Genomic DNA, 17440 nt, shown 5'->3' with positions numbered 1-17440 from the left:
GGCTGCCAGTTGAATTGCACCAAATTATATCATTTAATGTGATTGGACAATGTGGGAAAGAATAGTGCAGAGATGTAGGAGGGTGTGGTTAGGAGATGTTAAATCTAGAAAGCAGTCTTTAAAGTATGTTCCAGAAATAGTAAAATCTGTGAAATTTCACATAATGAAGACTGAACTAAAGAAACCAGAAGAATTGCCTCCCACACTAAGCTCCCTGGGGCAGATTCACTGACCTCTGCAAGCAAAAAAAGGAACAGAGAGTATCTGCAAAGTCTTCATGGAGTCAATATAGTAGTAAAAGAAAAAGGAGCCTGGAGGACTCTCAGGCTCTATTTTTATCTCTGACACATAGCAACTGTGTGATCTTGGTCAAATCAATGAGGCCCCTGTGCTCTTGACTAATCAGTGAAGTTTATCTATAAAGCTGAGAACAAAAATTTTTCTCAGCCCCTATTTCTAACTTGGTGTGCTTGTCTTGTACTTTTCCATAGGTCTTGAACAAATCAGTACCATGCAGAGAAGGTTACTTAAAGGTTGATTGTCAAGTGCTTTTGTATCTTTGGACAAAAAGCTTCCTGTTCAGTGCTACATGTTACTATTTTTATGAATGGCAATTAGAATTTAGTGTTATAGAAACATCAGTGGGACCAAAAAATTGATGCTACCGAGGACAGCGTGAGCGTCATCCACCGTTGTTGTTTTCATTCTGTCCTTTAAAACAAAACCAAAAACCTGCCATTCACTGAGCTGGAGGAGGGTGTCAGTTTTTTAACGTGAAGTGACAGATATGTCCAGAGGAAGTGGAGGAGCTGGCTTTGCATTGGCAAGATTTACGATAAGAGATTCGCATGAGTGCTGAGGCTAAAGGAAGATAAATCCCTAAAGGCAAATTCTACCAATAATTGAATTACAAAGCCGTTATTATGTGCTGAACAAAGCAACTTTATAGCTTTATTGTGACGGGATAGAGCTTGTTAGAATATTTATGCTCATAGGACAACTTTGGCATAAGGATCTCTAGGAGTACATTCCCTCTTCCACATGACTGTTGCAGCTAGTTAGTCTTTCTGTGGATATGGAGATGGGGATTTGCTCAAACTGGGACTAGGAAGAGGGATTGCTGAGGGTCAGGAGGCATCTTAAATATATAGCTTGTTAAGAACAAAGCCATCTGCAAAATGCAGCTGAGGCACATGAGCATTTTTCATGCTGAGTAGTCAAACTGGATTTTCCAAGCAATGTCACTTTTCAGTTTGGCATTGTACTGCAGCCACCTCTGAGCTGCTCCCACTCAGCGCTGATAATCTCAAAATGGCCAGAACTGTGTGGATCTCCTCCCACCCACCTTAGTGGAGACATGCTGTTTTGCCATTTGTCTGCCAGCCTTTGCTGCATGAACAAGTCACATCTGTTTGCCCCCAGAGCAGGTGAGGTATGGTCACAGGAGTCCTAATTCTGCGTTTGGTCACTTCCTCTGAGACATGGAAAAGCTGCATAAGGCCTCTGTGTCCATATAAAGAGTGAGGGGCATTCACACTGGTTCTGTCTGTGAAAAGGACATTTGGCATTCTGGGCCATTTGCATCAGAGTCTATAAAATAACTTATTCTACTGCCTGTCTTAAAAGATGTTTGGTCTTTGCTGCTGTGAGCATGTATGATACAAGAAATACATATGAAAAGATTGTAATTGAGTTTCTTGTGCTTATAGTCTCAGATACAGTGTGTCTGTGTCTGAAGTCAAGCATCCAAAACCAAAGGCACCCAAAGCTGCTTTCCAAAATGCACAAATCCTTGAGATGAAGTCGTTATTGTCTGGTGTTTTGAGTTCATTGTTTATGGAAAAATAGTAGTTTGAAATTAGGTGCAGCAAGTAGAAGCTTTTGCTTTCTTCACAATGATGCCTTTTTGCAGTTCTGAGTGGCCTGACTGCCTTGCAAGCCTCATCAGTTCCCAGCATCCATAAACAATTGCTTTTGTCTCTGGAAGTGAAAAAAGATAGAAGAGGTGGAAACCCCAGGATAACAGGGTCTCTATTGAATTTTCTTGGCTCAGAGGAGCTGACGGGCCAAGGAAGCCAAGGTTTTAGAAATGTTTCAGACAGAGAAGATGGCAAGGGGTTGGTCACTACAGAAATATGCCAACTAGCATTTACTGTGCAATGGGCAGTGCCAGGCTGCTTTTGTTTAGTTCAGCCTAGTTCCAAACCAGGGGATGATTTGGGGTCTTTTCCCTGTGCTGCTTCTCACGGTGGATGTGGAATCTGCATTCAGAGCAATTACTCTGCTGCAGCCAGTGCTATCGATTTGTGATGCTCTCAAGTGCAGATTACTACTTAGCAGGCTTGATACTGATTAAAATTTTAGGAAGCAACTTTGTAATAGGACCACGGGGGTCCTAAATTTTTCAAAATGTAAGCGTCTTCAGCGTAAAGGCAGTGGGGTCACTGCCTTGCACTCCCATTGGCTTTTCTAAATCCTCCTTTTCCCAAAAGATTTTTTTCTTTTCCTTTTTCTTTTTTCAAACCATCCAGACAATTACACCAACAAAACACTTAAAGTTAATCACAAAAATACAATACGCACCATTCAACAGAAAGCATTGCAAGGATATCCCTGGTGTCCTTAAGTTTCTGGGAGTATTACAGAAAGCTTGAGATTAAAGGGACGGACAAAGGACATGCTGGCATTTTACCACAAAGTGAAAACATAGACTGAGGCAAGAAGAAAAGTTTGTGGATATATGATTGTTTGGTCTTTGAGAAGAGATGCTGAAAGGAGAGAATGGATTTGAGAAATATGAGAAGAAGGCACTGCCAGCATAGCCAACAGAACTTGCTCAGAATAGGGAATGGCAAATTTGGGACTATTGTTTAATTTTAGAGAGATTTCTGAGAGAAGTCGGTAGCTGAGTGGGTCCCAGAATATTGTTCATCTGTCCCCCTGTTGTATGTAGGGTGCTTGGTTTATCAGCTGTGGAACACACAGCACTCTTCCTCATCTACCTTGGGAAGCATTGCATTGCCCGTGTTGCATTGACTGTGTGCACAAAAGATAATGAACTATGGTGGGCACTCATTAAGTTAGAAACACTGAGTTGGAGGCTTTACTGCTCTCTTGGGCCAGTCCAGCATGTAGTTTCCTTTTGCCACATGTGAAGCTTGTTGTTTTTTTGTTTTTTTTTTTTTTGATAATTTTACCTTTGGTTTAAGAATCTTCCAGTCTGGTCAGGAATGGAATATCTTTGTAATCAGTTATTCATTCTTTTTGATATTGACCCCATTTACTTAATAATACTCAGGTTTAGAAGCACGTTGACTTTCTCAGCTTCTAAGGATAATGCTTTTTTAATCTTTTTCCCCCCCAGCCAAATGAAGAAGACAAGAAAACCCACTGATAGAATAGCTGGATGCTTGGTAGAGTTGTGATTGATTTGGTTGACATACTAAAAATTCAGGAATTCTGATATATATCCTACAGTTCCTAACACCTTTTTTCCAGTAGATGTTTTAGGAACAGATTGTCCTATGCATGTGAAAGGATATGTCTGTCTTCCTAGAGAGAGCATGTTCTCACCAAAAGCACAATATTTATCTCCTGTATATACTCACTGTGGTCAAAATTGCATTTCTGAATATCTCTTAGGCTTTTATAGAGTAAATAATAAGGCTGATGTAAGCTATATAAAACATTTCTCAAAAAAATTGAATGTCCTGCTCAGGACATTCAATTACTCCTTCAATTGCAATCCATAACTCATCTGTAATTTGTTTTTTTGAAATTAGGTAATAAATATATTTCAGGTCTGTTGTGTTCCTGCTTTGGGACCTTTATGTGATCACATGTGGGTGTCTGTAGTGTGGGTGTCCAGACATCTTAAGTTCAATGGAGAGAAACAGGCCTTTCTAGGATAAATTCTCATAAAGTCATATCCAACACTGTTCAGCTGATCCACAGTGAAAAACTGCCTGCTTCATCTCTCTGCCTGCAAAGAGAGTTGAGTGTGATTAGTTCAGAGTTACATATCTGTGATGTACAACTGGGTAAGATGAGTATTACTTTATGTGGTTTTCAGGTGGTATGGAGAGATGTATAAAGAAATATCCTAGGGCTACCATGGAACAAGACAGCATGATCCAAAAAAATGTGCCATTACAAAAATGCTGGTCAGTAAACTCTCAGCAGAATCCAGATGGAAGTGATATGTTTCTGGCTGTCAGCTCTGTACAGTTAATAATGATTTGAGAAGATGTGTATTTGTATTTGGCTTGTTCTTTACAACTGGTTTTTCTTGTTGGCATTTAATATTATGGGCCTGGCCATGACTTGTGCTGTCAGAAATAAATAAGCCAATTGTATATCAAAGCAATGAAATGTGTGTTTTCTAATGCAGGAAGAAAGATCTGGCAGATAGGAAGTCACGGATATGGCTCTAGACTATACCTCAGAGATCCTATTTGACTTTAGGAATTTCCTCCTCTGGACCTTACTTTTCATCTTTGTCATCACATTTCTAAGTTGCAGGGGTTAGAAGATATCAAAAGAAAGGAAGTCCTGGAGGTTTGTCACCAGCTGTGTTTCAGCTGTCCTTGTTCTGTACCCCTTGGGACAGTTGATGCCTTAATTCTGCCTTGCATTGAAGCTCCTACAATCCCAGTGCTGGCAGTTGCAGTATGATACTAATATGCAGGTGACTACTTTCAGGGCTTGAGGGGTCCATATCTTTATATGCTGCTCTTAAGGTGCCTGAAAGTAAATTGTGGCTCATAAAATTGGCTCTCTTTTCCTGAGAAGATGTAAAAGATATTTCTCTTGGGGTCAGAATAGCACTGTGAGGAGGAAATTCAAAAAACACCTGAGTGTAGACTCACATGCTTTGCTGCATGAGCTCCATTGGTGCCCTCTTAAGAGACAAAATTTTCAAAGCTGTGGAATCTATTCCTTGTTTCTTTGGAAAGTTCACATCTCCATGGAGGTGTGTGAGGTCAGGAGGAGGAGTGAACTGACAAAACTGTACTATGTCTTCTGCAATAGCCCAGGTGGGCTAATCCAATATTCCAGTTCCAGCATTTAAATACCACTTAAATAAACAAGAATAAAGAGGAGATATGCTAACTTTGTCCTTCTGCAGTTTTTTTAGTGGTTTTTGTCACTGGCATTTGTCTTTCTTGAACTAAATTATAATGAGCAGGCCTGGCATTTTGGCCCCAAATCTGCTGAACGTAGCAAGCATCATAAAAATGCCCTAGGAAAGTGCTTCCTTCCCCCCTCAATTGGTGTCTATTACCAGGAAGCAGAGATTTTTAAGTGGAAATTGAATGTTTAGGGAAATAGCACCTTGCCATAGACTTTATTAAAAATGGAGAAGAGGTAAAAGCAATGCTGGTTCAGAGTATTTTCTGAACTTCAGTCCCCAGCAAAGGAGAACAAAAGCTTTTCTAGCTAGTGAATTGCTATATATTTTGTCAAGCAAAGGTAAGGATTAATCAGGACACAGTCTTGTTAACATTTTTATAATAGTTATTAGTTAATGCACATTATGATTAAGCACTGGAGGTGCCTCTGATTACAGTCAGTGGGAACTGAATTAGGGTCTAAATCACTGTTTGAACCTCTCTTCTGATTTCCTGAAAAATAATTAGGTTTTTGAAGAGAACATCTAATTTTTCTGTCACTGGAAATGAATGTGTGTCTTCCCTCATGCTTCTATTAACTAGGAGGTCAGGCAACTAACAAGAAGCTGGTTGTTTAACCCTTAGCTTTAATCCAGGGTTATGACTTGGATGATAGGATGAAGACCAGAAAGAAGGCTGATTGTCAGAGATGCTGCTGAGGCAGCTGTACAGTGGGATTGGCACACAGAGCAGTCGTGCATCATTCAAGCTGTCCATCAAACCAGGGGCCATTTGGACTCTTCCAGGGAATTGATGAGGCCACCAGTGCCAGTCCAGGGTAACCTCAACAATGGAAGCAAAGTTTAATTCCATAAACTCCTTATTTGCAGTGCTCGATGCCTTTACTTTGTTACTTGTTAATGCAGAGGGAACAAACAGTCATTTTCAATGTGACACATCTTTTATTAATGGAATACTGTTTTTATTAGATCAGAAGTGATAAAATGTCTCAGGATAAAATGAGTTTTTAAAACTTCTTAATTAATGAGGGAACATTGATCATTAAGAGTGTCAATTAAGCAAATGTGCATAAAATGTCCAATATAAAGGAACAGCTATAATTAGTATGCTGGCAAATACTATTATCCCATCAATTAAAGTCTTCTGTGTTCCACCCTGAACTGAAATGCATCATTCTGACCAATCCAGGAGAAACATCAAAATTTCATGTGCCAACAAGAAGAGGAACATGTCTCCAGGTGAAAAGAAGTGAGAAATAAAGAGCTCATAAGTACAATGACATTTATTAGATAAAATGGTAGAATTTATTTGAAATATTCAAGTTAATTTTAGGGAAGACTCCACAATTCTCTCAAAATTATCAGTTCTTATTTGTGAGTATGAGTTTATGTCTGGCTAAACCGGATCTCCTTTGAAAGAATTTCTCAGCCATTCATATGTTGTTTTTAATGCCCTTGTCTCAATCTTCTTTTTACAGGTCCATGATGGGGAATGGAAGAGAGCCTGACCTTGTGCACCTGGAGGCAAGGACAGTGGATGGTCGTAAGTACATCAGCTTCCAAATATTGTGGTATACTGGGCTCTCCTCATATTCTTGCAACCATACAATACAGCAATTCACTCATGTAGTATGAGGAGTTTGGCTGTTCCAGTTTAGGTCTGTCAGAATAGAAGCCTTTCCAGCAAGGGAAAAAGTTGAGTTAACCAGGCTGTGAAAGGAGCTGAGGACATGGTAAGGAAGAATAGGTGATAAGCAGTAACTTGAGTTACTGCACACAACACTTTTATTTCTTTTTACATGATTTTTGTTGATGGGAACACGACACTGAAGAGAAGTTTCTGGGTCACAAAGTCTAGCTGCTGTTTGTTCACACAGTACATAATATCACCTTGTTCATAGCTTCATAGTTTTAGCAGACCTGGGATACTCTGCCTAAGGTACTACTGCTAAAAATACCCAATTAGAAACCTTTTAATGACCAGTCTGAGTGTGTTCTTCACTGTTACTGCATGTCCTGTCCTTGTCCTTCACTTTCATCAGCTTCTTTCCCTCCCTGCTTTGCCTCTTGAGGTGGTTTTTTTTTTCCCTATTCCAGGAGCCTCCTTTGCCTGCAACTCCAAAATATTTTCCTAATTGGCTGTAAATTCTCTCAGGTGCCCTCAGCCACCCACTGGCCTTTCCTCCTCCCATCCAGGATTTCTCAAGGTCTATCTTTGAGCTCGACTAACTTTGCAGATCTTTCTCCATGGATTTCTTTTCCACAACATTGGATTGCCTCAGGCAGGCATCACAGTGAATGCCCAGCTGCCAGAGATCCAGTCATTTTAATTCCTTATTGTTTCCTCAGTAGATAGAAGTTTTCCTGCAACATAGCAGGAAAGTTGTTACCATTTACAGTACAGAAGTCTTAATGATGCCTTCAGTTAATTTTTTTTTTAATGGATAAAGTTCCCCCTTGAATTGTACCCTCAAATGCAGTGGTGCTACTTAAAATGTGCAATTTGTCATTGGAAAATTAAAAAAATATCTGAAAAGTTAATTGTAAGGTATTCTGGTTTTTAACTTAGGAAATGTAACTTGAAAGAGAACTTTTTGGAATATGAATTCTGAAAAGAAACAGTTGTGATAGAAACCATAAAGTTTTTTAAAGGTCTTTTCATTTCAAGAGATGTATGATTAGTGACAGTGAAAGAATGTATTATCTCTATTTCTTATAATTTGTGATCTGTGATTATTATTTCTCCCCTCAATTTCACTTACTTGATGTGCCAGCAAGGCTGGGAACATGAGGCTTTCTATTTCTTGGGACATGCTAAAAGGAAAAAAATCTAACAGGACAGTGTCTATTTCAGCACAAAATACTACTGTTAGAAGTCATTAAAACCTTGAGGTCATTGAGATGAAGCACTACACAGGATGTTTAGGAAGCTGTATTCTGGTGATGCATTTGAGGGATATTCGTCTCCCAGTGGGCAGAGAACAACCTCAGTACTGGGCTCTCCTTGCTAGAACACCAGTAACTCTGTCTCTGCTTTCTGGTTATGGTCTGTCTGTGCACTTAATTTATTGTGATTATGTACATAATGTAAAATGTTTGCAAGGACCAAAACAAGAGTTCCTCAGCAGGCATAAATCAGTATAACGTCAGTGGTGTTGAATTACACCTGCTGAGGATGTGGCTAGCAATGTTGCTCTTGAGTGTGCATTCTCCCTATTTCTTTTTTCTTTTTTTTTCCCCTTGGGATCCAGAAAAAAAATGTGGACTCCTGAACAAACTGTGTCTAATCAAAGTAGGGTACAGGCAATGATGTGCGAGCTGAGTACAGGCTGCTCAGTTTCTATTGGTGGACACAGATTTGTAGGGCTAATTGCTGCCTTTTATGGTTTTCATGCTGTTTAAGTTTTGGAGAGCACCACGCAAATTCTCATCTTGTGGAATGTGATGCTTTTGTTTATTTTTCAAAGGCTTCAGGCCAAATCCATATCAATCTGGGGCTGAGAGCATGGTGGTAAAACTGTTTTTTTCTGGTTGGAAGAAGTTCCTATGAATGTTTATCTCACGTTTCCATTTGTACACTTGGGTCTCCCTGGTGTTTCGCTTTGATTTTGGAACAGGATCAAAGGCAAGCCAGTAGTCAGCAGGAATTGTGCAGGAATTGTGACTTTTTTTCCTTTTCTTTTTTTTTTTTTTTTTGGGTCTGGCTTTAGGGCAACACCCCAGTAAGACAAATGGTTCTTAATCACACAATAAGCTTCTCTTTGTTACATTCACCACCACAGCCAGAGGGTGACGGTGGAAGTTAAATCTAGGTTTGCTCAAATGCAACCTAAAGTGCTTTCAGAAGGTATTAATGACACGTGGGGTTCAGGTTTCTGAAGAACACACAAGATCCTAAAATTAACAGGCTTATCTGATTTGAGCTTGGTAGTGTTATCCCAGTAAGGCCTGATTCAAGCTAATTAAATGGGAGGTAATTTTTTTTTTTCAGGTGGTGTCTATGGAGGAATCCAGACTGTTGGTGCAAATTAGAAAGATGGATTCCTACAAGGCATCTGGAGACTAACTGGGTACCCACTGGCCCTCTAGAGAATGGCAAAACTGACTCAGAGGATGTCTACATGACAGTTTCTGTAGACAGTAAAACAACTATTACATTTATGAGCCATGCATTTGCTTTTGTAGATAAGAGACCAATTTATTTAGAGTAAAGTTTTAATTTTTTTTAAAAGTGTGGATGAAAGAAGCTAAGGGCTTTTCTAATATGCTGGCAAAAATGTAGAGAGCTCCTGATATTTAAAAAAGTAGTTTTGTTTCCTTTGCTTTTCTTCTGCTGTCCTGATTAACATAGCAGCTTTTCCTACTGAAAGATAATTTAGGTGCTGCTGTGATGCAGGTAAGACCAAAGTCTCACCTGGGGCCAGCAGACATGTTCTGCTTGCTGATCCACAGGGACTGAGCATCTGGCCAATAGTGCCTGAATCACAAAACTGCACTAGTACTTTAATTTCTGTTTTCACAGGAAATTGCTGGGAAGAATAAAACAATCACTGTTGTGGAAAAAATGAGTAGACAGCCTAGCCTGGCAGTCTTTTCCTAACATAGCTACAGTGGTGAATTAATTCCTCTAGTTCCCTAAACCTATGCAGTGTTTTTTCTTTTTTTCTTTTCCTGATTGTGGCTAGTTTTTTTCATGATCATGATTAGTATTTGTCCTGGAGAATGGCATCTGTTAGTTTCTCTCATTATAGCTTTATTCCAGACATGGTGGAGGATATACTTCCCTATGTAAAGAAAGATTTCTGATGCTGACATGCAATGATGAGTAGCAGCAGGGTAAAACTAGATTTGTGAGTAGTTAGTAAATAGGATGGTTTCGTTTCACTGATCTTCATTACTGGTTAACTGCTTTGCAGTTGCTGAGTCCTGGAGAGTTGTGAGCATATTCCCATACCATGCATGTTTCACAAATCAATATTCAGACCAGATGGAAATAAAGAACAGTCATTTTGTGTGTTTCTCAAAAAAAAAAAAAAAAATTGAAGTATTGGAGAACATTTATTTAAACTGTGGAATTCATTGCCATGGGAGGTTGTGAATGCTGAAGCTGTACCTGCACTGCTAAGGCAACCTTGTTTTATTAGTCCCTGAGGGAGAGGGGTTACAGGCCTGGGTCTTTCAGTGACGTATGTCACTACCATGTCCTTATGGGATGGATGCCAGTCATGCTGCAAAAGCAGAAACTGTCCTGATGTCTAAGTTGCTCAGTAATGAACTGGGATGCCCCACAGAAAATCTGTGAGAGAAACAGATCATTGACTACATTGTATAAAACATCTGATTTGTCCCCAGTGGCTTAATTGATAGAGGAAAAGATACATTCCTCAATGAACTAAAGACAGGAAAAATATAAATTATATGTGCAGAGTACAGTGACCATTTTCTCTGACCCTCCCTGTGATCTAATAAGGTTTTGAGAAGACATACATGCAGGGAAGCTAGGAAGCAGTGAATATTAGGGCTTGATATTTAATCCAAACAAAGCACTTTTCAACAAAATATACTGAAGAAAGTCCCATTGCTTTAGGAAGGGATCTAAAACTCTCCTGTTTATTTTGCAGAGGCCAGCCAGCCTCCAGTAGCCACCAGTAACATTCCTTCTCCACCAGCGAGCCAAGAAATGTCTCTGGGACAGGTTGGATCCATTTGTATTTGAAAACATATGAGAATAGTGCTCAAGCTAAATGGAGAAAACGAAAATATTTCATAATGGATCCCCCTGGCTCTTTTTTTTTTTTTTTTGTTAGCTTTTGCAATTCTCTTTCACCACTGAAACAGATTAAGTTTGTCAGAGGTTTCCCTTACAAGATGTCCCCTCCAATGTGTTCTGTGACTTTTCTTGCTTCCTCTTTAGAAATAGCTGCCATTCCCTGAGAAGATTTCTACTCTGGGTGTCTAAACCTGTCAAAAATGAACTCATCTGGGGGTGTAAGATCTGGGAGTTGCTGTGTTCTTCTCTCCAGACACAGTGTGACTTTGTTGTTGTATATTAAAAACAGCAGCTGTTGTTGGAGGTGAGGGTTCTGGAAATGAAAAGCATAATGTCCTAATTACCTATGGCAGGGAAAACATCTGTGTGGGAAAACTAATGAAATTAATTCCAGAGCTTAGCAACTGAATACATTAATTGACATTAATTAATGCTAAATTACAAACCTCTGCCAACGGAGTCACATGAAATGTCCGTGAGAATGAAATGGAAAATATCCTTGAGTTAATGTGAACACAGAAAATTTTCCCTTAGGAAAAAAAGTGAGAACCAGGCACTGCAAGAAGCCTGCTATTCCTTCTTTCTGTCTCCTGTAGCAAAAGGAGCTTTTCCTGTAGTGCACATCTCAGTGTTTGGCTGTTGGGAGATTACCTTAAGCAATTTCTGTGCTCTGCCCTTTAGTAGTTATTACTGGCATTTTAGAATTGAAGCCATGGAGAATTGCACTGTAAAAGTTCACAGGAATTGCCTTAGTAAATCTTCATCAATGATACAATCACTGCTGCACAGACTCCTGTGATCACAGCAGAAATAGGGATAGTCCCCATTCCTCCATTAAAGCAAGATCCAAAAACCTCAGTCTACTCTAATGGATGGCAACTTGGCCTGCTCTTAAAAATCTCTTGTGGAGGAGATTCCTTAATCCCCCAGACTTTTTAACAGCTCAGGGGGCAGCAGGACCCACTCAGGAGCTTTGTTGGGGCAGAGTGAGAGACCCTCCAGGACTTCTGTGTCCGGCTCTGGAGCCTCGGCACAGCAGGGCTGGGACCTGCTGGAGCAGGGCCAGAGGAGGCCACGAGGATGCTCACAGGGATGAAGCCATCTCCCTGGGAAGATGGGATTGCTCAGCTTGGAGAAGAGCATGTCCAAGGAGACCTTGTTTGCTCCCACTTTCCTGGATGCAGGGGAGCAGAGGGCTGAGTGGCTCTGAAAGGAACTTTCCTGAGCTCACAGGAACCAGCAGGCTGGGAATTGTGAGTTCCCTGCCCTCTCGTGGCTAATGTGGAAAAAATCACATCCTTCTGAAGGGAAATGCATTTCGATCATGCTGCTCAGGCTGTGTTCATGAATGCTTTGCAGTGAGCTGCGATAGTGTTAAAATGTTATAAACAGCAGCGACTAATAATACTTAGCACTTTATATACTCCAAGAACCCTGCTAATGCTGGAGAAAAGTCATCCCTCATCGAGCTTTCCTGAAGGTTCGTTACCCTGCATGTCTGTTTCAAGCAGAAGTCAACAGCCCTTAGAAGCAAGGAGAGAAATGTCAAATTATAGATTTGCATTAAAACCAAGATTAAATACATGATGGTAAAATTCCAGCCATTTCTATTTCAGTGTAAAATCATATTTCTCTGATCTGAAGCTGGTAATTATATCAAACAAGGGGCTGTGTCTATCCAAAGAAAATGATTAGAAGTACTTCTAACATTAAATAGAATGTAGTGCTTCTATCATGTAAGTACTAATGTTAAAAAGCCAAAATTATTCCTTGTGTGGCTCGGGTTTGTCACAAAACACAGTGCAAATTCTTAATGAATTTGGAAGAATCCAAACAGATTACTGAGAATCTGGTTCTGTATTCTAGGATAAATTGTCCCCATGAAGAAATTCAAATTGATTTTCTTTGTGACAGATTATGAGATGAGCACCTTGCAGTGCTTCAGAATAGGAGGTGAGGACATCCCACGTAGTGACAGTGGATGAGATGGCTGGCATGGCTGTGAGGTAAAGGGCTGTATTTAGGCCATTTAATTTGCAACTGCTAAGACTTCTAGTTACAAGAGAGTGTGGAATGATTGCCCAGGTCTGCCAGAGTGCAGCTACCTATGCAGTCAACAGAGAAGTAGGTAAAGCCCCTGAACAGGAGTTGGTCTGAGATACTTTCCAAGTTGATCTGAATAACTTTACACTCTGTTACTCTGCAGAGTGTAAAAGCTGTAGGAAATACAGAGGTGCATCATAGAAGGTTCTCCCTTGGTAAAAATATATAGCTTTGACATCTGATCTATGGCTGAATGAAAGAAATAATGGGAGATAGAGATAGAGGTAAAGAAGGAAGGCTATTAAAGGAAGAAAGTAATCAAGGGTGGATTTACAAAGGATGTAGGGGAAAGAAGGGTTGTGTGGTGTTGAATGGATGGTGTCAATTCACTTCACATGAATCTGAGAAGCAAAAGTGCCACCTCAGCAAACAGGTTTATGACAGTAGGAAGAATCTGCACTCAGGATCTCATGTGTATTGTTTTTGTTCTTTTCCTTTCAGATGCCCAATACATCACCTGCAAGATGCAGAACTGCAGTGAAGCCACTCGCAGCAAACCCTTTCCAGGCTACATTGACCATAACTCCCTGATCGTCCAGGGTGATTATGTCTTTGTCCAGGTGCAGAACACCCTCCTCTCTTATTTAGTCTATTACTTTATATTATATTATTCTGTCTTCTATTATTTTTTCTTGCATTCCTTTGCATGTGTGTGCATGTGTGTTAGTTTGCAACTGCTCAGACAACACTGGATCTATAAAGGTCCTGAGTGGGTTGTAGCAGTTTGTTACAATGCTAACTGTGTTCCTTTAAACTCTAGTTTCTTGTTGCTGTAGGGCCATAGAGTTCCTGCTTGAAGTATGTTCTCTGTGTGCTGGAGTGCTCTGTGCCACTCCTTACCATCTCATCAGCACTCTGGGATTACTGCTTTAACCCCCAGCTGGAAGTGGTGTCATTCATCTGCTATGACAAGGGAGTAGACCAAAGCTTTTTTGAGTATAAGAGGGAAATAAGAAAGAAGGGAGGGAGTCAGGGAAAGCACCAAAGGAGTAATCAGGCTTTATTGTTATGCCTCAGTTGTGATTACAGTGAAATGGCAGAAGATGGGATGTACTCAGCCAGGCTGTGTTCCAGGTGAGAGCTGGTGAATAGATTTGAACCACTGTGGCTTTCATTAGACTGCTGCCAGTCTCCATTTAATGTCAGCTGAAGAGGAGAAAAATGACAACAGAATTGTAGGGAACATGGAGGTGAACTGGAGATCATTAGCCCTAAACTGGGCATTCATACAGTTTATATTTTACCATGCTTGTGAGTGGAGGGAAGAGAGAGGATTTATGTTTTACATTGGGTTAGCTGATTGCTAATTGGCTTCCATTAATGAACTCAGTCTTAAACACCAGTCTAAATAATCCACAAATAAATCTGGCATGTATGCTTTAGAACAGCTTTTGTGCCTAGTGTGTCTGAGCAGAAGGGAAATGTTTCTGTGGCAGGGAAAACAGGGCCGTGCGTCGCTGTTCAGCCACACGCTCTCATTCCAGAGTGGCTCTGTGTCTGGGCTCCTCTGACACAGGGGCTGGTGTGTTTCTCTTCAGCCATCCTGGCTGATGCTGGGTCTGGTGTTATCCCTTCTGCTCTTCAGAGGAGGAATGACCCTGTGCCAAGCCGTGGAAGCTTGGAGGAATAGATGAACACTCTCCTTTCTAGCCTTCTCTTCTTTCCTTGATCTCCATCTGGCTTTTCTGCAACTAAGCCATTTGGAATTAATTAGTAGGCTTAAAAGCACTAAGATAAAGGAATAAACGAAACTTGTTTTATTTACAAACTCACAGTAGTCTCTCATTAAAAATATTTCTGGCCTTCATTCCCCTAACTTTTGCCCAGTTCCCTTAAAAAAAAAAGTTGAAGAGTTTTAGAGTGAGAAATAGTGCTTATTTTACTTAATCTGGTATGAATCTGGCCTCTGTGTATCTTGCATTTTAAACTACTGCAGTGCATTTTAAAATACTTACTACTAAAGAAAAGTCTTGATAAGCTCAGGTATCAAGCAATTAAAGCAAAGTTCTGCACAGAGAATCCCTTGGAATATTTGTTCTTCAGTATCTTTCATCCAAGGATTTCAAAGTACTTTACAAACATTGATTATACTTCAGCAGCACTGGAAGCCAGAAAAAATTGACAGCTTTTTTCTTTCTTTTTCCCTCCTTTAATAGGTGGTAGAAAATGATACCTCACCTTGCTCTAACCCAGCATTTTCAAGGTCTGCCGTCAGTATTTATGCAGTTAAATATATGGCCAGATTCACAGAAATACCAAATTGACTGAGCTTCTCCAGCCCTCCATACCTGTGAATATTTAGCTGATCTCATAGCAGATACCTATGATGGCTTGTCCAGGGCCACAGAGGAATCAAAGCTGGAAGCAGAAATAAAAACCAAGCCTCATGTCTGCCAATGTGCTGGTCTAATCAACACCCTACAGACAGCAAAGAACAGAGAGTGTTCTGGTGAGGCACAGGAGAGCTGTGGTATCAGGAGGTGACATAATGGCCCAGCTGAAGTCAAGACTTCACTATTCACAAGTTTTCACACGAGATTCTAGCCTTTGTCTCTCTTTGCTGAAAATGGGATTTCTCTTGTTTTCTTTTTCAGCCACTGTCAGTTGGATCAATGTTTATTCCTCAGCTGTAACAGTGCTGCAGTTTAAGCTATTGCCACCACACTGTGGTATTTCTCTTAACAGCTTTTGTTTGATATTCTTTCTGGTAATAAAAAAAAATTATGATAACTTTTCTGCTTCTCTTGCAGCTGACATCAGGAGGAAGACCACATTATTACGTTTCTTATAGGAGGAGCCCATTTGCACAAATGAAGCTGCCAAAGTACTCCTTGCCCAAGGTAGGTTGCTGCTGCTAGAACCCCCATATGAGCCTACAGATATTTGGGTTGCATAGATCTTGAGTCCAACACAAGTAACTGCAAGATGACATGCAGTGAGTGAAAACAGTATTCTTCCTGAACAGAACTTTTATGAGCAAGAAAGGACTAATAGTGCTAAGCAAAATTCAGCACTTTGGCTAGTCAAGGACATGAGCATGAAATGTAGACAGATACCACAGCCCATGAAAATTACCATTTCTTTATGCTTAATTAATTAAGTTTTGGAGGGGATTCTCTTTTTTTTTTTTTTTTTTTTTGTCTCAGAATTCCCCTCCTCTTGCTGTCTTGTGTGGTTGCATTTTGTGCTTTGCCTCATTAGTAGATTTTAATGGGAACCAAGCAGAAAGATGTCTCTGTGTGCCTGCTCTGTCTCTGGCCTAATTAACAATGGTGAATTAGCACTGGAGATTGAAAAGATATTTCTGCCTTCTGAAGCTGAATATTTTGAAAGACCTATAGAAAATGTTAGCTTCATTTTGAAGAAATTGCCAATTTGCAGCTGGTATCCTAATAGGTTCCTAACAAAGACAGAGGACTTATTTTTGGCCTTTTCATTCTTGATATAGTCTGTCTAAATGCGATTTAAGCTGAAAGCTAGAAAATTATTTTATGGATTCTATATGAGGTCTAACAACAGAAGACAAATACATTTCCAGAAACTAAGCAGGAATTGTCAAAAGAAAAAAAAAAAAGTGCAAGGTCAGATTTTGTAGGTGGACATGTTCAAAGGGATAACTTGGCTAATTTCACGACTGTCTTTGATTCCTCCACCCAACAGACCTGTTTATAGTGGATTGACTGGGTAAACCTTCATATAAACAGACTGCAGCTCAAACCCAGCCTTTTGGTGCCTCACCTTCCCTACGCTGCTGTTGGAGCCTTTACTCCTGTTCACAGGACTGGAACCCAGCTTGCAGGATAGTGAGAAACACACCAGAAACCATGAGGCCTTAGCTCTGGCTCAAAATTTTCAGTCACATTTTAAAATAGGTTGCTTTGAAACATCCTGCCCAAGCAAGAGAAATTACTTTGCAAATTCATATCAGATTTCAATAGGTATTATTTGAAAGAACTCTTAGCAATCCAGTTGCATTTTAGCATGGTTATTGTAAAAGCCAAATAAAAATTGTTATCTACAGCCAATTCGGAACATCTGTAGAGACACTGTTTGCTTTAAACTTATTGTGTCCTTTAGCCCACACTTATTTTTTGTCCACCTTCTCAAAGAAATCGCTGGAAATCCAGGGAAAACGCACTAGAGTTAAATTACAATGTGTTCCAGAGAACAGGAATTGGAGCAATATATTCATGTTATTTGACCCAAAGAATGATGCTTTGTCACAATTCGGAATATCTTCAAAGTCTGAAGAGCTGCATATGGCTTGGAAGGAGCTGCAGTGGAACTGTGGCTGTCTAGGAGGCTGCCATCAAAGCAAAACAGGCACTTTTATGAAAAATGCACAGAGAGTTATATTATTCAAGAAACTGGAACATACAGCTTCTTTTATGCCCAAATTCTCTTTCATCTCCTTTAGCTAAGAAAGAGGGGCCAAA

General features: G+C 40.1%; 1 protein-coding gene across 3 annotated transcripts in view; it reads left to right on the top strand.

The window, feature by feature from the left end:
- The window catches only part of LOC110473608 (VPS10 domain-containing receptor SorCS1), a 259139-nt gene that overhangs the window by 175445 nt on the left and 66254 nt on the right, over positions 1-17440 (top strand). For all 3 annotated transcript variants that reach the window (XM_031505274.2, XM_077784683.1, XM_077784682.1), the window contains exons 6-8: positions 6610-6674; positions 13446-13564; positions 15755-15844. In XM_031505274.2, coding sequence (XP_031361134.2) covers positions 6610-6674; positions 13446-13564; positions 15755-15844 — 274 coding nt within the window. The remainder of the gene's footprint in view (positions 1-6609; positions 6675-13445; positions 13565-15754; positions 15845-17440) is intronic.

Source organism: Lonchura striata, chromosome 7, assembly GCF_046129695.1.
Source record: "Lonchura striata isolate bLonStr1 chromosome 7, bLonStr1.mat, whole genome shotgun sequence".
Taxonomy (NCBI): domain Eukaryota; kingdom Metazoa; phylum Chordata; class Aves; order Passeriformes; family Estrildidae; genus Lonchura; species Lonchura striata.
Note: the sequence above shows the minus strand (reverse complement) of the source record. Positions and strands in the feature narration are given on the sequence as shown.